The 23,720-nt window shown below is 44.3% G+C and overlaps 1 protein-coding gene across 1 annotated transcript in view; it reads left to right on the forward strand.

The window, feature by feature from the left end:
* Positions 1–3,206: 3,206 nt before the first annotated feature.
* The window catches only part of LOC140908665 (elongin-A-like), a 34,435-nt gene continuing 13,921 nt past the window's right edge, over positions 3,207–23,720 (forward strand). The window contains exons 1-3 of the mRNA XM_073336267.1: positions 3,207–3,493; positions 17,300–17,356; positions 20,261–20,373. Of these exons, the coding sequence (XP_073192368.1) occupies positions 3,416–3,493; positions 17,300–17,356; positions 20,261–20,373 (248 nt within the window). The 5' untranslated portion in view covers positions 3,207–3,415. The remainder of the gene's footprint in view (positions 3,494–17,299; positions 17,357–20,260; positions 20,374–23,720) is intronic.

A 23,720-nucleotide genomic window follows, 5' to 3' on the forward strand; every position in this document is an offset into this window, starting at 1 on the left:
TTCTCACCCTAAATGTTGTTTTAGGCAAGTTGCAGAGCTTCTGTAGTTTAGAGTTCCAGTTATTTCTCTTTACAGACTGGACCCCATCTCATCCTGGACTCAGCCCTTGCCTTTCCCTTTCCCTTTCCCTTTAGGTGTTTTTAGCTATCTTCCTTCTTGGACTAGGAGGCAATGGAGAAGAGTCCTGATTGCCTTACTTCCCAGCCTTAAATAGAATTTACATAAAGTGGGAATCTTTTGTTTCCCAGTCTGACCCCTTACCTCTTCTTAACGGAAAAACACTGAAAGCCCCAGATGGGCGTCTAATACCAGGTGACCCGATCACCTGACCCTGTAGTGTCAAAGCAGAAAGCCAGTGAGCTTCTCAGGAAGGTGGGAGATTAGTATCTTCCAAGTCTTATTGTTCTTCCTAATGGCCCATTGAGGATGATTACCTACTGTCTGGTGGGTGTTTCCCCAAATACACACACAGTTGTAATTGTTACATTGTCAATATTCCTAACCTCAGATACAGAAATGATATATACACACAAATTGGATAATCACATTCAGTAGATCATAACCTTTCCAATGATACCTCACATGACCCATCTTGCATAAAACATACCTTAGTTATGTTAGTTAGTTAGTTATTCACATCATAACAATATTTCTATGAAGAATATGGGGTGCAGTGTCACAGGGGCATAAGGGACTTCCAGTCACATCGCTTCCTCAGGCCCCCATCATCCATGCCATGCCAGACAGTAGAACTCACTACAACAACTTTATGCCACGCCGCCTGAGGATTCTAATAGGCAGGGAGGATTCTCCAGTGGCCAGCTAAGCAACCTTAATGTTGGACTGGATCTGGATCTATATAAAATTGATTTTATATAATTTTAATTATATAAAAATTTAAAAAAGAAATAAGATAATAAAAAATGCTTAACAGAGCCACCAATAAGGACATATGCCTAAAATGAGTTGCTGTACTACTGTATTGCTGCAACTCTGATCTTACTCCCCATCCCCTACCCTACTGTGTGTCACCTTCATTCTCCTTCACCTCTCACGTCATGTTTGAAGAGCGTAAGGTCTTCCAAGAAGGGATCATGTCCTTTCATATTATTTAGGAAGCACCTGTGTTTGCTACAGAATAATAATATTATTTTTGGACATATCTGGACTTGTCCTTTCTAGCACCCTCTACTGGAGGAGTTTTGCTGTTTGGTGAAAACCTGGAATGCTATCATAGGGAGACACGACAACAAACTTCATGATGATGAGAATATTATAAAAATAATTGACCACCAAATTCGCTCTCTCTAGGTACTTTATATAATTATCATCACCATAGATCCTAATGGATTTTTGTCCTCACTACTCCTGTGAAGTAGGGAAACCTTATCTCCATTTCGCTAAAGGGGAATTGATGTGCAGGTTAAGCAAGGTCACACAGAAAGTATGTGGCTGAGTCCAAAACTGAACCCTGCTCTCTTGAGTCCAGTGCCCAATCCAATAGGTCACCTTTCCACCATGCTGAAGATGGTAGGACTACATAAATTAACTGCATCCAGAGCTTAATTTGTGCTAAGGCTTTCCAGGGCTGAGCCCTGTCACAGCAAGGTTTGGCAGTTCATAGCTCCAGCACCTCTGGGCATGCTGCATCACTGATGAACATAAAAAAATTGTGTGAGCCCTAGCATTTAATTGCTTGAGCTCCAGCACCTCTTTCATTACAAATTAAGCACTGATGGCACCTACAAATCAATGTCTCTGAAATCATGGCATCTTCAAAGCTTCCTAGGGGTTTTAATGGCTGGTGGAAGGGGCAGGGTCTGCTTTGGTGGTGGTGGTGGTAGCAAGAGCAGCCAGAACATCCTCCACCACTGCCTGGGTATAAACCCTGCCAGGGAGAGGGGCCTGAAGAGTGCTTAATTTGTAATACAAGGGGTGCTGGAGCTCAAGCAATTATATGATAGGGCTCAAGCAATTTTTTTACATTCTTAACTGATGCAGCAAGCTCAGAACTGAACTGCCAAGCAAGCCCAGAACTGAACTTGGCTATGAACTGCCAAGCCAAGCCTTGTGGTGCCAGCGTTCAGTTCTGGCACGCCCTCACACAAATTAAGCCCCACCATAGTGACGATGGTGGTAGTGGTGGTGGATGAGAAGAAAAAGGCAAGCAAAGGCTTTGCCTTCTTCATGTCTGCTCCTTAAATAGAAACAATACTGGAAGAACCCCTCATCCAGTCACTGGGGAGCATAAGAGAAGAGACGGGAGGAATATGGGCTGTTTAGAGAGTCGCAGACTTAACCCAGAGAGCGTAACGAGAGAGCCCAAAATTAACAAGGGGTCGGGGGTGTCCATGTGGGCTCTGCTCCTCCAAGCTGGAGAAAAGACAAACTGGAGCTGGGTGAAAATGTGAGGACAAAATAAAATCATCAACAACAGAGCCGAGTTTTCCTGAAAATGTTCCATTAGGTTGTGGGAGAGACATAGCTTTGATTGGCCCAAGTTGGGGGAGAGAGGCAGGCTGTGCAGCTGAGCTCTGTACAGGCTCCAAAGCTTTGCTCTCTCCAAAGGTGAAAGTAACTTAAAGAACTTACTGGTCCAATGCAGGGCGACCAGGGTCCTGGGCAAGGTTGCAGGGGTGGCTCTGGGCCCCCTGAAGGGGTGGGTGCTTGGGTGGAACTGGCGGAGCTGGGGCCAGAATTCCCCAGACAGCCCTTCAGCGCTGCCTGGCCTGTGCTGCGCTGCTGGGAGCCCCGGGCCCTTTTAAATCGCCTGGACCTGGGGCAGCTGCCCTTTTGCCCCCGCGTCAGCGGCCCTGCTGGTGTGGCGCTTAAAGCGGTGCCGCGAGAGCGCTTTAACGTCGGCTGTGTGCCGGCCTGTACTGGCGGCCACTTGCTTACCGGTACCCGGGACTGGCCCACTTTCATCTCCGGCTTTCTCCTCCCACAGAATAGTTGGTCCAATTGCAATGCTATGCCCAGCCCTCCCCCACCTGCCCTTCTCTGATCCTGGGACCCACCGGGCTACGACAGCACCGCCCACAACCAGAGGGACTTGACAATACAATTCATTGGGGCTCTAGGTGGAGGAAGCGGGTGTGGGGAAGGGAGGAGAGGCGTGCCGAGAGAGGGGGAAAGGCTGGACGGGGAGGAAGGGGCGCCCCCAGGCAGAGCGGGTGGGCGGGCTCAGCAAGCCGTGAGGGCCGGGGCCAGCAAGCGGGGCTCCGGGCGGCCCAGGCTGCCAGGGCTGAGCCCGGGGAGAGGCGCCTCTCAGAGCCCCGCCCCGCCCCGCCAGCGGGCGCGGAGGGACAGGCCCAGGGGCCGCTGCTATAAGAGGCGCCGCCGGGGGGCAGGCGCGGCCCGCCGAGAGCTCGGAGCTGCGCGGGCGCGGGGCTGCTGGGCGCGGCAGGGCTTTGCTATGGCAGAGGCTGCGAGCGTGGTGCCGAGGGTCTTGTATCTGAAAGAGCGGCTCGGCCAGACTCAGGATCCCCAAAAGGTACCGCCTCGCTCCCGCGCCCCGGGAGAGGAGGCTGGAGTCAGCGCCCTGCGGGGGTGCTGGGCTGGGGGCTGTTTCTGGCTGACTGCCCGCCCCCGCCCCCCCCCCCCCCCCCGTGACTCCCGCACACAAGCTGCGGGATCCCTCTGGCAGGTCCCCCTGCAAGGCGAGTTTGTGGTTTCACTGACTTCATTGCCTTCAGCTGATAACCCCTGGCTGCTTTTCACTTAAGCTTCTGCTTCATCCTAGGAGCACCTAGATCCATTTATCCCCCATGGCACTTGTTAGGCCTGAAACTTCCCCTGCTTTAGCATTGCGCAGCCTAGTGCTGAATGGCCTGCGTGGTCCAAGCAGAGCTATTTTTTAAAGTGCCTGAACAAGAAGTTAAAAAGCCATTTTGACAAAAAAAGGAGAGCCATCCTGCTGCAGTTCTGTGGCAATGAGTCGGGGCGGGCAAACTTTTTGGTCCGAGGGCCCCATTAGGTTTGCAAAACTGTATGGAGGGCCGGGTAGGGAAGGCTGTGCCTCTCCAAACAGCCTGGCCCCTGCCCTGTATCTGCCTTCTCCTACTTCCTGCCTCCTGACTGCCCCTCTCAGAATCCCTCACCCACCCACCCCTGCCTCTTGTCCCCTGCCTGCCCCCTCCCGGGACCCCCTGCCCCTAACTGCCCCCTGGAATCCCACCCCATCCAACTTCCTCTCCCCCTGACCCCGATCCACACCTCTGCCCCCTGACTGACAGGCTGCCCAAGACTCCATGCCTATCCAAACCCCCCTGCTCCCGCTCCCCTAACTGACCCCCCAGGACCTCCTCCAACTGCCCCTGACTGCCCCCTGGGACCTGTGCCCCTTATCCAACCCCTCTGCCCCCTTACCATTGTGCTCAGAGCACTAGGAGCTCGCAGCCCTGCCACCCAGCCAGAGCCACCACACCGCCAGGCTGCCCAGAAGGAGCGGTGGAGCACAGAGGTGAGGCAGGGGGGATAGCGGGGAGGGGCCGGGGACTAGCCTCCATGGCTGGGAGCTCAAGGGCCAGGCAGGATGGTCCCGTGGGCTGGATGTGGCCCACAGGCCGTGGTTTGCCCACCTCTGCAATGAGTGGATGCCTACTGGAGAGACTCCAATGTCTGTTTGATGTGCACAGCAAGTCTAATAGAAAGACGCCTAGAGGGAGGTGCTACAAACAAGCTTAAAAAGCAATAGGAATAAAATCTTAAGCATTTGTTTTATAATGTACTTTTGAAAGCAAAATATAAAGTCACTGTATATAGTGAAATTTACTTTTAACTAATTAAATTTATCTGATTTAACTTTTACCTTTCAGTTATGTATTAAAGCTTATGTTGATGCAAACTTCAGTGTTTATTCCCATGCCTCTTATATTTAATTTATGTGCTTAATATCTCTAAGGGAAGCCATGATGATGGTATAACAATGATATTGAAATGACCGTTCCATCAGTGCTGCCTTACATGAGTAACCCCGTTGAATTTAATGGGAGTGCTCACATGTACAGTAGACCCTCAGAGTTACAAACACCTCTGGAACAGAGGTTGTTCATAACTCTGAAATAGTCATAAAATGTTATGGTTGTTCTTTCAAAAGTTTATAACTCAACACTGACTTCATACAACTTTGAAACTTTACTATGCAGGAGAAAAATGCTGCTTTTAACCATCTTAATTTAAATGAAACAAGCATAGAAGCAGTTTCCTTACCTTGTCAAATACTTTTTAAAACTTTCCCTTTTATTTTTTTAGTGGCTTACATTTAACACGGTACTGCAGTGTATTTGTCTCCCCACCCCACCCCTGCTACTGCCTGATTGCTTACTTCTGGTTTCAAATGAGGTGTGTAGTTGATCGGTCAGTTCGTAACTCTGAGGTTCTATTGCATAATATTACTCTTGGTTAGAAGTTTTTGAAGAATCATTTCTTTAGCTAAATCCTGTCTCATTTGTTTTGATATTCCAGTGGTGCTGAGTCTCAGTGTTTTTTTAAGCTAATTTGTAGGAGCAAATTCTCCAACTTCAGAAATAAAAGGATTGACGTGTCAGTACAAGATACTTTCTGAAATTTGGGTGCCTTCTGATGACTGAGGGGGGGAGGTCTTCTGTAAGAACATATCTGTAATGAGTTACTTCATAAACTAATCATAGAATATCAGGGTTGGAAGGGACCTCAGGAGGTCATCTAGTCCAACCTCCTGCTCAAAGCAGGACCAATCCCCAATTAAATCATCCCAGCCAGGGCTTTGTCAAGCCTGACCTTAAAAACATCAAAGGAAATTCCACCACCTCCCTAGGTAATACATGCTAGTGCTTCACCACCCTCCTAGTGAAAAAGTTTTTCTTAATATCCTACCTAAACCTCCCCCACTGCAACTTGAGACCATTACTCCTCGTTCTATTATCTGCTACCACTGAGAATAGTTTAGATCCATCCTCTTCGGAACCTGCTTTCAGATAGTTGAAAGCAGCTATCAAATCCCCCCTCATTCTCTTCTGCAGACTAAACAATCCCAGTTCTCACAGCCCCTCCTCATAAGACGTGTTCCAGTCCCCTAATCATTTTTGTTGCCCTCTGCTGGACACTTTCCCATTTTTCCACATCTTTCTTGTAGTGTGGGCCCAAAAGTGGACACACTACTCCAGATGAGGCCTCACCAATGTCGAATAGAGGGGAATGATCACGTCCCTCGATCTGCTGGCAGTGCCCCTACCTATACAGCCCAAAATGCCATTGGCCTTTCTGGCAACAAGGGCACACTGACTCATATCCAGCTTCTCGTCCACTGTAACCCATAGGTCCTTTTCTGCAGAACTGCTGCCTAGCCATTCAGTCCCTAGTCTGTAGCGGTTCATAGGATTCTTCCATCCTAAGTGCAGGACTCTGCACTTGTCCTTTTTGAACCTCATCAGATTTCTTTTGGCCCAGTCGTCCAATTTGTCTAGGTCCCTCTGTATCCTATTGCTACCCTCCAGCATATCTACCGCTTCTCCCAGTTTAGTGTCATCTGCAAACTTGCTGAGGGTGCAGTCCACACCATCCTCCAAATCATTAATGAATTAAACTTGAAAAGCTGCCCAAGGTCAGTTGGCCTTTGTTGTAATTTCTCTTTGGTTATTTTGACCTGGAATAGGGCAAGTCATGGTAATTTTATCCAGTTTACAGGGGGATGCTTTTTTTTAAGATCAGGAGACTCTAGAATAGCGGTGGTGGCTTATGATAATAAGGAACAGAAAGGTGAGAAGATCATTAAAACTTGTGACCTCGATATAACCGAGCATCTAAAGCAAACTCATCTAAGGCCTGGTCTACACTGGGGGATGGGGAGTGGGGTCGATCTCCGTTACGCAACTTCAGCTACTTAGATCTACTTACCGTGGTGTCTTCACTGCGATAAGTCGATGGCTGATGCTCCCCCGTTGACTCCACCTGCGCCTCTTGTCCTGGTGGAGTACCGGAGTTGACGGGACAGTGCTCGGCGGTAGACTTATCGTATCTAGATTAGATGCAATAAATCGATCGCTGCGAGTCAATCCAGCAGGTAATGTAGACAAGCCCAAGGTAACAGACAGTGTTTAATGTCAGAAGGCTTCTTGGCACTCAGACTAGAAAGCTAAAACATGTTGAGCTTCTGGGGTGCAAACTACTTTGTATTTGATAGTAGTTCTAAGTGTGACAGATGAGCCTTTATGACTTTGCTAATACTATACAACGAAGAGAAAGGAACTGTCAGTGTAAGAAAGTTATCACATATTCCAGTCATGTAGGAAGGACAAAGCTGCTCCTAAACTTAAAAAGGAATCCAGTAACCAGTAGGATAGCAGGATTGCCCAGGAGTCCTACGAAGTTAGAACTAGATGGAAAGTACCCAGAACCAAACCTCAAACGCAGATCTGTCTGATCTGAAGGATCAGCATTTGACCACTAAAGCAAACTAAGATGAAACCAGACCTGAGAGGGAAGATTAGCAGGATTCCACTGGCTGCTGTTTATCCCTTTACCAGTCACAATATCTTGACAACTAATCGGCATCCAATCTCATGTTTAAAGGAAACTGAGGGTATGTCTATGCTTAAAACGCTACAGCAGTAGAGCTTTGTGAAGACATTACCTACGCCAACAGGAGAAGTTCTCCCATTGCTGAAGGTAATTCACCTCCCCAAGAGGCAGCAGATAGGTCAAGAATCAATAGAGGAATTTTCCTGTTCACCTAGCACTGCCTATACCAAGGGTTAGGTCAGCCTACTTACCTGTCTCAGGGGCACTGTTCCCTCTAAGCTGTGCGTGTGCACACAGATCCTAAACCCAGCGCACACGGCGAAACACCACGCACACAAAAATTTGCACAGAAGAAATTTTTTGCAAACACAACCTGTCAAAAATTAGAGGGACCATTGCTCAGGGGTGTGGATTTTGGATGCAAGTTCCCAGTGTAGTCCTGTCCGAAGTATAACATTTAATCAGGCACCATAGTTGAAAGTTACAAGCCTGGACTGAATGTAGTAAGAGGTTAAAGTTCTCAATTTCTGTCATAGCTGTTGTATGCAGAGAACAGCTATAATAATTTTTAAATAACAATCAGTGGTTACTGAACTTAAAACTTGGAACTCATTTATGGTTACATTTTTCTGTCTTCCCTCTCTTGTGTGTGATTTTATACATAATATAAAAATTCATAATTTTATTTAGACACCTGTGTCTTACCCTTGAAATATAAGTGAAGCTATTTGCTATATGTGCTGGCTATGCGAGTCAAAGTAGCAGGTTGTTTTCCTGTGCTGAATGGTTTTTGTTTCTGCAGGCCATATCCTCAGTGACACCTGTGCAACTGTTGCTTGCAAATTATGCTCCCACTTTCAGCTCTTCAAACTCACTAATCATTACTGGCATTACACAGGTGTGACTGCAAGCCTTAGTTGCCCTGTGGAATGTTTATTATTGGTGATGGAAGATCAGAAGGGGGGATCATGTTTGACTTTCAGAGCCCTGGCTGAGTTTGCATGGCTGGCAATTTTAAAACTTGTGTCTATATAACTGGGGGGAGAAGGGGGGAACTTCACAACTTTGGCCAGGATCCACAAAGGGACTTAAGTATTGCATCACTTAGCTTCACAAGTCTTGAGCATCTAGAAAAACATTGGAACAACAATGTGATCTGTAAAGCCCAGTTAAGTACCTGGGCCCGCTATACAATACATGAGGAGAGATGAGTGCCTTAGAATGCGATCCACAAAAGCCATCATGCTAGGCAGAGAGCTGCCTAAGCTAGTCCATGGTGGGAGATGCTGACGAGGGGTGTTTCCTAAGCCCTGCCCCTCTCGTGGAGTTAGACATCTAAATCCAGGCTTCCAGGTGGTGCCTGTCTGTTTGTAACCCACAACTGGGAAACCCCTCTCCTGAAATCAGGCAGCTTAGGTGTCTAAGTAATTTCCTGTGAAAATGAGTAAGGCACCTGCCGCAAGCCACCCAAAATGGGGGTGGGGAGAGGAGGAAGTGCTGCCCACATTACAACTTTTAGCCCAGTGGCTAGAGCACTGCTCCTGGGATGTAGGAGACCACAGGTTCAATTCCCCCCTCAGCTTGAGCTGGAGGAAGAAGGTTTGAATGACAGTCTCCCTCACCTCTCAGGAGAGTGCTTGAACCCAGTGGTTTTCCAACTTTTCTCTGGCGACCCAGCTGAAGAAAATTGTTGATGTCCGTGACCCAATGGAGCTGGGGATGAGGGGTTTGGGGTGTGTGGGTGGGGGGGGGACACTCTGGTTTTGGAGCAGGGGGTTCGGGTGTTGGAGGGGGTCAGAGCTCTGGGCTGGGGATGGGGGGGTGGGGTGCCAGAGAGGGCTATGGATTTGGGGAGGGCTCTGGATTTGGGGAAGGGGGTTGGGGTGCGGGGTTGGGGCGTGGGCTTACTTTGGGTGGCTCCTGGTCAGCAGCGCAGCGGGGGTGCTAAGGCAGGCTTCCTGCTTGTTCTGGCATGGTGGACGGCGCTGTGCCCTGGAAGCGGCCAGCAGCAGGTCTGGCTCCTAGGCAGAAGCACACAAGCAGCTCTGTATGGCTTTTGCCTGTAGGCAGCACCCCTCTACCCCAGCTCCCATTTGCCAGGAACCGGCCAATGGGAGTGTGGAGCTAGTGCTCAGGGCGAGGGCAGTGAATGGAGCCCTGTGGCACCCCCACCTAGGAGCTGGACCTGGTGCTGGCTGTTCCCAGGGTGCAGCACAGTGTCAGAACAGGTAGGGTCTAGCCTGACTTAGCAAGGCAGCACCGCTGACGGGACTTTTAATGGCCTGGTTGGTGCTGACTAGCACCGCTGCGACCCAGTGCCTTACATTACATGACCCCCCCCCCCCTCACCTCATCCTCCTGTTCTGGACAGATTTTGAATGGGACCCAATCTGGTAGGGAGTTTCTAAGCACACCTACAGGATTGGGCCCTATGGGTGAGCTAGGAAGTCAAAGGCCCATCTTCTCCTAGTTCATAGATTGTGCTGGGGGTTAGAAAGGAGATAGGCTTCCGGATGCTTAGAGTGAGGAATCAGTGTGCACATCCAGAGACAGAAACTTAAGCACCTAGAAAACTTCTACTGGAAAAACTTAAGCACTGAGTGAGTTTAGGCACCTACAGAATTAGGTGGCAGCTGAACAAGGGTTTTGGGGAGTGCAGTGGTGGCTGAAAACCAGACTTAGGTGTCTAATTCTAGGGGGTTAGTTGTCCAAGTACCTTTGTGGATCTGGGCCTTACTGTTTAAAGGATTTGCTGTCAAATTTAAAATTATTTTTAATTAGTAAATGTACAGTGTTCTGAGAGAGGTGTGTGCCTGCGCATGTGAGAGAGAGATAGTCCTGACCAGTAATCTTCACATGGTGCTTTAAAAGGGCTAATTTCCTGATGTTGAAGTTGTTGTGTACATCTTTCCTCCCAATCAATGTGACCGATGTTTGGGAGTTTACTAATTGACCCCAGAACAACAGTACAGCAATCACAACAATCTTTGTTGGTTTTCAAAACAAACTTCCTGGTTAAGAAAGAAAAACAGCAATGCAAAATGAAAGTATATAACACATTGAAAAAGGGGAAGCTGACAGCAATGGCTATATGCTAGCGGTCATTAAATGCAGTCAGTCGCTGAGGGAAGCTAAAGATATCCATAAGAATATGGCCTGTAGGATTAAAGACAGTAAGAAGGAATTTTTAAAATATGAGGCACAAGAAATTATCACAACGTTTTAGATCTGTTATTAGATAGGGATGGTAAAATTGTCAATGATGATGCAGAAGGAAAGCAGATGAGTTCAACAAATATTTCTATTCTGTATTTGGGAAGAAGCTGGAAGACTATCACAGCTCACAGTGATAATTAAATGTGGTCTATTCTGACAGAAGTTGCTAAAAGTAAACACTTTCACATCTGCATAATATGCTTCCAGGAGTAATAAAAGAATTGGCCTAGGTGCTTTGAGCTATTGATTTAGCTGTTTAACCAGGCTTAGAGTATTGGGGAAAATCTCAGAGGATTGAAAAAAAAGCTAATGTTGTGCCAGTGTTTAAAAAGGGTAAAATGATGATGACCCAAGAAAATATAGGCCAATCAGCTGGACATTTTTTCCTCATCAAAATAGTGGAATGGCTTATGTGGGATGTAATCAGTAAAGAATTAAAGGATGGAAGCATAATTCTAGCAATCAAAATGTTTCTATGGAAAATGGATCTTGTCAAACTCAATGTTTTTCATGAGGTTATAAATTTGGTGGCAAATGCAACAGTGACCTAGTATATTTAGACTTCTTTAAGGCATTTGACTTATTACCACACAGCACTCTGATAATTAAATTAGCACTGTACAAAATCAATGCAGCACATATTCAGTGGCTTAAAAACTGCCTGTTAAATCTTTAGAAGTAATTATAAATAGGGAATCCTCATTCAATGGGAGTGTTTTTACTGGGGGTGCCAAGGATCTGTTCTTGGCCTGATGCTATTCAGAATTTGTTGATCTGGAAGATAACATAAAAACATTGCTGGTAAAAATTGCAGATAATCCAATAATTGGAAGTGGTAAATAATGACAGAGCCTTTCTAGAGAGCGATCCATAACCCAGGGTAAGCTGGGCTCACTTGAACACCACATGTAAATGCAGCTAAATGCAAGATTACATCTAGGAACCATGAGTGCAGGTCGCACTTAAAGAATGGGGCAGGGGGGACTCTATTTTGGAAAGCAATTACTCAGAAAAAGACACAGAGCTTATGGTGCATAACCAGTTGATCGTGAGATGAAAATACAATGTGGTGGTTTACAGAGCAAATGCTGTCCTTGCCTATGTAAGCAGTAGATATAGAGCTATGTTGTCACCACTGTATATGGCATTGGTGAGATAATTACTATAAAAGTGTCTAGTTCTGGGTGGGGCTACAGTTACAAAATGATGCTCACAGATTGGAAAGGATTCACAAAAGAGCTACAAGAATGATTTGAGGTCTGGAAACCTATTTTAATGTGAGACTAAAGAACCTCAAAGAAGATTAAGAGGTGACTTGATCAGTCTGGAGGTACCTGCATGGGGAAAAGATTTCTGATAGTAGCGGGTTCTTTGATCTTTTAGAAAATGGCCAGTGAAATCCAGTGGTTGAAAGCTGAAGCTAGACAAGTTCAAGCAAAAAGTAAGGCACAGTTATTTTTAGTAAATCGCACAGTAAGGGACGCTAAGCAGTTGGAACAATTTACCTAGGAATGTGGTGGATTGTCCATCACCTGAAGTCTTTAAATCAATGTCTTTCCACAAGCGATGCTCTAGTTCAGCCAGAAGTTATGGGCTTAATACAGGAATTCTAGGGCCTGTGTTATGCAGGAGATTATAATAATTTAATCTCATGGTCTCTTCTGTCTTTAAACTCTGTGGTAATTGTTGGTTAAAGTTAAACTTAATGCAAGCAGACCTCTTGAAGGGAAGGGTATAATGGCGATAGTCTGTAAAGACCCTAAAACACCTTGAGAAGAATCTTAAACTGCAGTTTTCAACTTCATCCTTACTGTAACGGCAACCAGCACCTTGTCCTTACAGAGCTGTTTTGTTAATATTTGGTGGTCGTCAGGTGTCTTAATCTGAGGTGCAGGACAATTGAAGTTAATCTTGAACCCAAATGAAGAATTAATGCTTAATGCACAACAATCTGAATTTATTTAAAAATTAGCATCATGTCCCTTCTGAAAAATCCCATAAACTATGAAGGATCCACCATTGCTCATACCACCCCCAGATCAGAGTGAGGCACAACCTGTCCAGGGATACCAGTCGCCAAGGAGCTCCCTCCCCATGTGGGCTGAGGGAGAGTAAAATTAGTAGTTTCTGATGGTGGAGTGACCTCTAGGCGCTAGAGACTTCTTTTCCTGTGCAGGGCCATGGGCACCATCAGCACTAGGGATAGATGAGAGGTAGAGTCAGGGCTTCCCTTGAACAGACAAGATTTGGGGGACCCTGAGGCGCTAGTCCCCATCCAGCCTTACATGAGGGGAAACAGAAAAAGCGCCACCAGCTGGGAAGTAGACCAGCCCAGGAGCTAGGCAGAATTCAGTAGCCATACTCTTCCAATAAGAGATGCCCACCTCACTCCTGGACCATTATAGCACTTTGGATGCTGGTGTTGTCATCACTGTGCCTTCAGTTTAGACTCTGAACAATATTTTCTATTTGCTGGCTGGCTGTTTGCTCCCACCTCTTCTTCCCTACTGCCCCTCTGCTGTCTTTGTCTTTCAAGCTCTTCACCAGCTTTTCTTGTCTCTCTTCTCTACACATCCAATGTTCCTTTTCTCTTCCTTTCTTTTCCACTGTTGCTCTTGCTAACACATCCTCCTCCCACTTTCCCCAGTTATTCTATCTCCGATTCGAAAATTCATTTAAAAAACATGCCACAAAAGCCAGAAAGAAAATCATGGAACTAGCATAACTTTTGCCAACCGTCATTCTGGCCATATGTCTCAACCATTTTCCTTCCCTTTGTCTTCACTAGTTAAATTGTAAGATCTTAGTCCCTTCCCCTATCCCTTACTGTGTGATTGTTCTAGGCACTGTACAGTCATCTTGGTTTGGTGCCTCTTGTGCTGCCATAATACAGATAATTAGGAAATAACTTTATTTTTTTTATTGATAGGCTTTCTTTACCTTCTATAGGTTTTTTTTTTTAAAAAGAATTTCTGTAGATCGCTATCAAATTGTATGGGACTTTCCATAAGAATGTAGCTAATGTCACTTTGTTATAAAATAGCTTAAACGTTTTATCTTTACAAATAGTGGAGGGAATAACATTCTGTAAAATAAAATATTTATGGGAAAAACTACATCAATTTTTGAGTACAGTCCCATGAGTGAAGTATAGTTAGGCCATAATTTGCATTCTCATAGCTGTTAGAGCAAAGCAGAGAAACTAGGACCTTCAGATTTTATTTGAAGACCTGCTAATAACTCTGAGATATTGGGCAAATCACTTAATTTCTCTGCCTTAGTTTGCTTTACATAAAGAAATACCAAAGGAGTATTCTGGAACTAAATTCATGATCGTGGAGAGCTCTGAGGCTGTCAAATGAAAAGTTTAAGTGTATTTTTATTATGCCTTGTTGTATGCTCTAATTTTGGCAAAGGCCATATGTTGAAAGGCATTGAATCATGGTTACTTAGGTAAAAATCAGATTTTAAGAAAAAGCTGAAATAAAAGCTGTCTGGCAAACTAGATAGCAAATTTCTTCAGATGACAGCTCAGAAACTACAGGCTTGTTCAATAAGCTACATTTTCTTCTTCTTTGGTCATACCTGTATGAATGTTTGGCTCCTAAATGAGACAGGAACGGTTGCATCCGTGTGTGTTGCTGTCACTGTTCATGCTTTGCACTCTCCTGTATTGGATTGTGAGGTCAGCCATTTTTTTTATTGCTAGAGTCGCTGCTGGCATTTACGTTGCCCATTTATAGTACAAAGTAAATGGAGCTGTCTGTCCTCTGGTATTCCCATACATAGTGACTGATCTCACTGCAGACTCAGCCGTCCCATGCTTTCTAGTGAACAGGAGGTGCTTTCCATAAAAAGGATTGTCAGGGAATCTGATTTATTCTTTTAGTTTAGATTTTTTTAATGCAATCAGTTGGTTCTTGTGTTAACTTCCTAATTGTATCCTGTATTTCAAGGAAACAAAATTGATATTGCAGCCCTGGTATAGTAACTCTACTGGGGATGAGAACTTTTAAATCTCCTATTAAAATATGTTGGTATGTTATCAGAATTGCTTGCCATCTACATGCACTTGTGGTACATTGGTCTGCTGGTTTTGAAGTGGTGTGTCCAATAGATTTGATGTTGACGTTGCCGATCATACAATAAGTATTCCCTGAAATCTTACTGTAGATCCTTTGTGATAAGTTAATTCACAAAACCAAATTACTTTTCAGAAGTCTATAAAAAATTGAACTGTCTTTAAACTCTTCCTGTTCTGTTCTTAGTGATCAAAACACTTAATTTTACCATGACTCTAGGTTTGACTCTGAAGACCTTTCCTTTACAAAGTTTGAGGAATAAGTTCTAGTTTGTGTCCAGTCATCTTATATGGCTAAATGTCTGAGCTATGTCCTTCTTTTGACTCTTAAAATAAATTTAAAAGAAATAGTGGTGCTATGCAATTTACTTTTATATACTGATTAGAGAAACTATATATAATATATATTTATATTTTTAAATATTGCTAACTTCATTTCTAATAATTTTTACTGAAGGCCTATGAACAAATGCCTTACTTTGTAACCACTGGTGCATCAGATTTTTCTGATGGGTTACTTAGGGAAGAGAACTAATCTAAGTTCAACTCTGTAACTGTTTGATCTACTAAATGGATGGTAATCAGGCCAAGCACTGGGGATGGGGTATTGTAAGGAAAAATATTATTGTCACCTTTTGAGATACAAACTACATACACACTTACAAAATTAGTCTTTTATATATGATGCTGCTTCTGTTGGCTCCCGGAAGCCCTATTGTTAATTATTTAATTAAAACTTCAGTTTGCTTTTGCAATTTTAGAATTACATACAGGAAATTTATAGTCCTTTAAAGGGACACTAATCTTGAAATCACTTTTTTTAAAAAAATGTAAAGTAACAGCTTCAGGTACTATGCCAGTCTGAGTCCCTCTACCAACTCGTGGTTTTACAAGTGTACTTATTTTCTTTTAAAATGTTTCCCCCTTTTTACTGTATAAAAGATCCATGCAGACAGGGAGACTGACAGTATACAGGAGACAGAGTGAAACTGACTATGCACAAAGTAAAATCAAAGGAGGAAAAAACCAGACACTATTTTTTGCTAGTCTTTTGTGTATAGTAACTTTGCTGGTACAAGAGTAGCTAAAAAGCCCATAAAATGTGAGACAGGGTTTGAGTAGCCACATTTAATCTAAAACTATAAATGTCAGCTAATCTATAGTTCACATACAAGGGTCTGCTACTGCCAACAGGTTCTGAACCTTACCTCATGATCTATGCACCTGTACATGTTCCTGGCAAAATCCTCTTGTAATCTGCTGCCTGTAGAGATGGGCATGACTAAAAGGATAGCTCAAATACTCCCAAACTTTGGATGAGTTAAAAGCATAGATTTGAAGCTTGTGCTTGGAGGCCATCATTAATTCTTTCCTCACAGGTATAATATAGTACAAGAAAAAAGGCCTTTGGAAAGGGAAGGGCAGGGAGGCTGTTTTTAAAGTGTGGTTATGGCTAGCAAAGTGACTCTGAGAATGATACTTTTGTGAGTTGTATTATCAAATTGCTTAAAATAATTTTTTTGTTCTTTTTTGCAAGTCTAAACAAAGTTTTGGGGTTTTTTGGGCCAGAATTGACTAGAAGCTCAGTTTATTATCTGAAAATCAAGCTGTGGGGTTTTTTCTGCTTTGCTTGCCAATGAAAAATATTTGGATTCAGAACAGGGCTGATATGTTATGTGCATGTGAAACAGAATAACAATGGCTCTCCCTCTTCCTAAAAAGAAACAATAACTTGGAATAAAAACTTGGAGCCTTATCCTACCTTTAACTCAGGCTGCATTTCCTTTGAATTAAAAGGGAGTTTTGTAATTTTGTGCCCCTGTCTGATTGAGGAAGAGTCAGTAATTTGCATATGGGGAGATCTAGTGGGAAACTTACTACTCTGGCATATGACACACTCTGTATCAGTGACTGGAGATCTCCAAGCCAGGTGTGGTGATGGAATATGCAAATAGTCTCTATTGTAGGATCTCGTTTGGCCTCATTTCTACAGTGATGCCACTGATATTTACTGGACTTTTGTGTATACCTTCTAAATTGGAGGGTGCAGCTGAAATACTTCTATGGAGCTGTACAGCTAAACTTGCCAAACTTGTCCTTGGCTGGAAAGATTATTCAAGGGGCAACAGAATAGAGTTCATAATCAATAGGCCAAAACTGCTAACTCTCAGTAAAATAGAAGTTACTCACCCAAGATCAAATACACCAGTCGAAGAAGATTGGAATGTCAGAAACACAAAACTAAGGAAGTAAGTGGAAGAGATTTAATCTGAAATTCTCTTCCATGTTCTCATATATACTTGGGAGCACAGGGCTGCTTTTATTTTTTCTGAGTTAGTATGTGCACTTCTAACCTAATAAACACACTGAGATTGCCAAGTATCAATTTAGAGGTTAGGATAGGAATTCTTCAATAGCATCTCCGTTACAAGGAGAGGGTAAGAATAATAGGAGAAAATTCATGAAATGTTACTTGTAGACTGACATAATGTTTTCTTCCAGATTATAAAAGCACTTAAGGGACTTCAGGATTTGGATATTTCACTGGACATTCTAGTGGTAAGTGAGAAATTGTGTGCTGAAAGCCTTCATCTATGAAGTTATCTGTGGCATCTTCAATGATTTGTGACCATAGAAGCCAGGAAAGTTACTGCACCTTGCAATCCTGAATCCTAATCCCAAATCATTTTTAATATAAAAAGTTATATGGGACCATGGAGTCTTTTCCCAAAAACCACCCAGAGGCACTTTGCCTTGTCTAGCAAATATGGCAGCATGGCATATAGTGACAATATTAGGCTCTTCTACTGAGTATCCAGAGAACAGAATCCCGGGCTGGTTGGGTTTTCCTCCAAGTGCAGTGGCCTCTGTGCCAATATGATGGAGTAGGTTTGTGTGCTCACACAATTATATTTTATATTTACATGTGCTGGTGCTTTGATTCTGTACCTAAGATGAAACAAACATGACCACTTCATATTTTTAGATCCGTGATTATTCTTCCATTCCTCCAAGGAACACAAAATCCCTTTTTAATTGTGATTCTGCAGTTAGAACAAGCATCCTAGTAGTCACAGGTTAATGATGCTCTTGGTTCTGCTAGGATTTTATTTTTCACACCATCTCACATCCTATCAGATTTTCTGTGATAAGGAGTGTCAGTACATATATGGGAGACTTCCAAGGTATGCCTTTGCGTTATAGGGCATAGTTTAGGTATTTAAGTGGTGGCATTTTTCTTCCTTGCAGTCACTAGTAAACCAGTTCTCCATCTTGGTGTCGGAGTTCTGCATATCAAGGTCCTAACCACCTGTGGACTGTGAAGATGCCCTGATATTTTTCACGAAAGGAAATGTATTCTCTTAGGTATCCTGTCCAATTTCCAAATCTCCTCATGGCATCTTGCATGCCTAAATTCAGTTCTATGTGGATATAGTATTCTTCACTTTGTCTCATACCTGTGTGCAGTGTTGCTGCACTTCAGTACTGGATAAAGTAATCCCCTTCACGTAGTGATTAGATCAGTTAAATAAGTATCCCACAGTGCTTTCTGATTTTAAATTAAGTTCTCTGACATTGTTCATAATAATGTGACAGGCCATTTGGGATCCTTTAAGTGAAGTGGAAAAAGAGGGTGATAGTTACAATTAAGGATTCTATATAATTTTATTGTACTGTTATATCCTGAGATGTTTCAAACATTAATCCTAGGAAAAGCTAGAGCTTCTCTTGTATGAATTTCAAGCAAACTGGGAACTATCATACATGTAGGAAGCATTGCTGAAAAGTATTGGATGATGTCACTGAAGCCCCTTCTGTGTTAAGTGAAATAATTTTTTTGAACAGCCAGATGGACAGCTGGTTGTGCAGGAAAAGCACATATAACTCTTATTTGCAGATGTCACAGGAATATCTTGTCACTTTAGCTGGAGAGAACTTTAAGAGGTAACTGTCAACTTAGTGTAGGACTTACTATGGTTGCTGGAGGGGCCTCAATGAGATTGATCAGGGCAAACCCCAAAGAATGGGGCAGCCAATCCCCCAAATTGGTGATTTATTCTAATAATTAGATTCACCAAGCCAGCAACAAAACAGCTTCTGCAATACCTTATGGGTTACCCAGAAGCCAAAATACAGCTCCTCTAAAGCAATCCAACCATGGGCTCCCACCCAGACAGCCAAGTTGAATATGGTAATTAGTTGCCTTGATGAGCATAAGGCAATTAATCATTCAAAGATCCACAGGTAGTTTACTACAAACTTCAGAGAGAAATAAAGATGATATTATTACACCACACATTTCATCTAATTGCTAATATTCCTTTTGGTCTCTGAATCAATAGACTATAGTAACATACAGGAATAGATGTGTATCATCTACCAGCTAATGAAATCACATTGTGAGGCTTCTAACAGATATAGGTAAACACAGACAAATACAATAAGTAATTACTTCTAATTATCTTACAAAAAAGACTTATGTTTCAAAGGAGTTAGTCTACTTACATGGCTTTGATAACAATCTACAAGAAATGGCCCTGTTTGCCATGTCAGTACTTCCCTAATATGTGCATAAAGGGTGATCTTTAGGTCACTTAGCCTGGTGGTTGTTTAACTCTTTCTGGCTCAGTGTCACAAGGACCATTTTAGTGTTTGTGTACATTTTAAAAAAGAGGGAGCTATGTAACCAAATATAAATAGATATGCTCTCATGATGAAAATTTGCCTGCAATGTTGTGTGGCCACAACCACAGGCTCTTCAGGACAAGGACAGTTTGTGTGGTGCCTAACACAGCGGTGTCCTGATCTATGGCTGGGGCCCCAAAGCACGACTGCAATATGAATAATAATTGTACTGAGTCCCAGAAAATGAACCTGAACAGTCTAGTTTTCAAGGGCCAGTCTACCTGGGCAAAAATGTGTAGGTTTTTTCAATTGAAATAGTTTAATTCTAGTAAAACTTCACACATACCTTAATGCCTGTGTGGATAAAGTCTGGCTACAACACAATCAGTTCAAATGATCTTAAAGGTGTTAAATTCTGTCTACGTCAGTATTAATAGCGGGGTGTCAATCAATCTAACCCAATCCTATTGAGAGAGATGCTTTTTGTGCCTGTGTAGACAGGGCTGACAAAAATGTTCAAGGTGAGTGAACTGCTAGAATTAGACCACTAAAGGATAAGAAGTAACTTAATTTCTCTGCTGAAGTTTCATAAAACTTAAATATAGGAAGATACTCGCATTACAAATACTCAGTATTTTGGGTTATAAACGTGTGGTTTTGCTTTGGCTCCCTTGGAATATTTGTTTCTGGTACAAAAATGATCTTTATGATCTGAGTGATCTGTCAAAGGATTTTTCCAACTACCAACTTATTGTTGTGTGAATTTAATTAGTTAGTAGAAAAAGTATATTTGGGATGTTGGTCATGTGTTTGTCCTCCTTGCACTGTCTCCAATAGGAAACTGGAGTAGGAAAAACAGTTAACAGTTTTAGGAAACATGCCACTGCTGGAAATATAGCTAAATCTCTGGTAAACCACTGGAAAAAACTTATTCCACCAGAAAATGAAAGGTAGGTGTGAGTCTAATTTTAATTTTGAGATAAATTGTTGTCCAATATAATATTTTTATCTGTTCAGACTGTTGTTTTTTTTATATAATGAAATTAGCATGATAAGATAAGACAGATAAGAGAAGTTCATATTTGGAAATAGAGTAGATGGAATGGAAGATTAGTTTGTGAATGCTATTTGGTAAAATATTGCCAAAACTTTCAACAGTATTGTTTGCAAATAATTATTTGACCAATTGTAGACAAACAGCCAGTCCTCAGCCCGTCCTCAGCCCATGGATTTGATGAAGGCTGGACTAATCCAGTGAATGGGTGTCATTGTCTAATTCTTTAGGGAAGTGGCAAGTACAGATCAGGAAGGGAGCTAATGTGGTGGTACTTGGTTAAATGTTGTTCCTTCCTCATCACACCTCCAGTCATTTGATTTCCTTTCCCTGACCATGCTACTTCCAAGAGAGGAAGAGGAGGAACCTCACAACTTCAAGCTTATTAACATGCATGAAATATTCCTCAAGAAGAACAAAAAAGTGGAGCATGTGTGAAGCATCTCAAGTTAGCTCCAAGTTAATGTATTTGAGGGCCATTCCTGATACTTGCTGGTTCTGACTTCAGTGGCATTTACTATAAACTGTGTTCTGAGTACTGTGGCATTGTAATGGTACCATGGCTTAGTTATATGAGGTTCCTATATAATTCTCCCTCTTTGTCTGACTTTTGATTCCCACTTGCATACAGAGCAAATGCATCAGAACAGCCATACTGGGTTAGACTTATGGTCCATCTCGCCCAGTATCCTGTCTTGCAACAATGGCCAGTGTCGATGATGCAAAGGGAATGAACAGAACAGGGCTATTATTGAGTGATCCATCCCCTGTGGTCCTATCCCAGCATCTAGCAGGGACACCCAGTGTATGGGGTTGCATCCCTGACCATCTTGGCTAATAGACACTGATGGACCTATCCTCCTTGAACTTACCTAGTTCTTTGTTGTGAAGGCCAAAACTGGATTCAGCATCTCCTGGCAACAAGTTCCACAAGTTGACTGTGTTGTGTTAATTAGTACTTTTTTTGTTTTAAACCTGCTGCCTATTAATTTCATTGGGTGCCCCCGGTTCTTGTGTTTACAGCTTCACCTAACACTTCCTTATTCACTTACTCCACACCAGTCATGATTTTATAGATCTCTATTTTATCCCCCCCTTAGTGGTCTCCCAAACTGAAATAGTCTTTTTTTTAATTTCTCCTCATATGGAAGCTGTTCCATACCTCCTTTTTCCAAAGGCTCCCCAGTTCCTAATAAACCCCAAACCCTGCTCTCTACACCATTGTCTCATTCACACATTGAGACCCTGTAGCTCTGATTGCACATGGAATTGGAAACATTTCAGAGAATGCTACTATGGAGGTCCTTGACTTTAATCTCTTACCTAGCAGCCTAAATTTGGCCTCCAGGACCTCTCCTACCTTTTCCTATGTCACTGTACCTACATGTACCATGACCACCGGCCACTCCCCAGCACTGCTCATATGTAGGGCCCTACCCAATTCACAGCCATGAAAAATGTCAGACTGTGAAATCTGGTCTCCCTTGTGAAACCTGGCTATTGGGGGGGAGGTCACGGTATTGCCCACATCACCCACCTGTAAGGCTGACCCTGCCCCTCCCTCAAAAAGTGACAAGCTCTGTCGCCATAGCACTCTCACTTCTGCGCTGCTGTTGCCTTCAGAGCTGGACAGCCAGAGAGTGGTGGCTGCTGGCCAGGCACCCAGCTCTGAAGGCAGCACCACTGCCAGTAGCAATGCAGAAGTGAGGGTGTCATGGTGTGGGAGAGTGGTCACTTTTTTGGGGGAAGGGAAGGGGCCAGCCTTACAGCTGGGCTGCATGGGGCGCTGTGCCTCCTCCCCCCCCCAGCCAGTCCAAGGCCCCTTTAACCTCCAAGCGCTCAGGAGGGGCAGGACTGAGGGTGCCCCAGGGCTGAGTCAGACCCACCTCTGGCAGTGGCGCAGAAGTAAGGGTGGCAATACCACACCATGCTACTCAGACATCTTGGGAGATCTGCAGCCTTTGCACCTGGCAGGCAATTCACCATGTGCTTCTCCTAGTCATCACAAACACAGCTATCTGTATTCCTTACGCTCAAATCTCCCCATTACTATTCCCTGTCTCTTCCTAATATCTGGGATTCCCTCCTCTGGAGAAATAGCCTCAGTGAAAGGCCTGACATCCGAGCATCCCAACTATGGGATCATTTCCCTCCATTCCAGTTTGATGTTTTCCTTTCCTGAGACTTTCATCTGCCTCAACAGCACAGAGGCTATCAGATTGGGAGTGGGACCACACTTTGTTCCCACTCTACAGTGTCACCACAAGTCTCATCGATGTACCTCTTGGTCTCCCTTAGCTCTTCCAGTTCAGCCACTCTGGTCTCAAGCCCTTACTCTCCAAAGAACTTATGTCTCTCTGAGAGACACTGAATGCACACACATGCTACCCGCTCATGCTGCGTTCAGTGCAATAAACTAGATAGCCCCCATTCTGCTGCTGAGCTTCGACCTGCACTCTTTTTACTCCTGCAGCTTTTTGGGGGGGTTGGGAGGAGGCTGGGTAGGATGTTGATTGGCCTAAATTTAGAGCAGTGGTCTCCAACCTTTTTACGTCCAAGATCACTTTTTTTAAATTTAAGGGCAACCAAGGATCTACCCTGCCCTTGCCCCTTCCCCAAAGCCCCACCTCCTCACTCCATTTCCCCTTCCTCTTTCCATCACTCTCTCCTACACCCTCACTTTACCAGGCTGGGGCAGGGAGTTGGGGTTCAGGAGGGGGTGCAGGCTCTGGTCGGGAGCTGAGGGGTTCGCAGGGTGGGAGGGGGCTCTGGGCTGAGCCTGGGGCAGGGGGTTGGGGATGCAGGAGGAGGCACAGGGTGCTGGCTCTGGGAGGGGGCTCAGGGCTGGTTTGGGATGCAGGAGGGGGTTCAGGGTGTGGCCTCCAGCAGTAAGCACTTACCGCTGGCGGCTCCCAATTGGTGGTGCAGTGTGGCTGCTGAGGTAGGCTCCCTGCCTACCCCGGCCCCATGCTGCTCCCGGAAGGGGCCAACATGCCCCTGCCGCTCCTGGGGGCGGGTGGGGGCTCCATGTGCTGCCCCTCTCTGTAAGCACTGCCCCCACAGCTCCCGTTGGATGCAGCTCCCCATTCCCGGCCAATGGGAGCTGCGGGGTCGGTGCTTGCACACAGGAGCAGTGTGCTTCCAGGAGCAGCATGGGGCCAGCGCAGACAGTGAGCCTGTCTTAGCAGCAACCCTGCTGTGCTCAGACAGATCACAATCGACTGGCAGATCCTCTAGGATCAA

This window comes from Lepidochelys kempii, chromosome 3, assembly GCF_965140265.1.
Source record: "Lepidochelys kempii isolate rLepKem1 chromosome 3, rLepKem1.hap2, whole genome shotgun sequence".
NCBI lineage: Eukaryota > Metazoa > Chordata > Testudines > Cheloniidae > Lepidochelys > Lepidochelys kempii.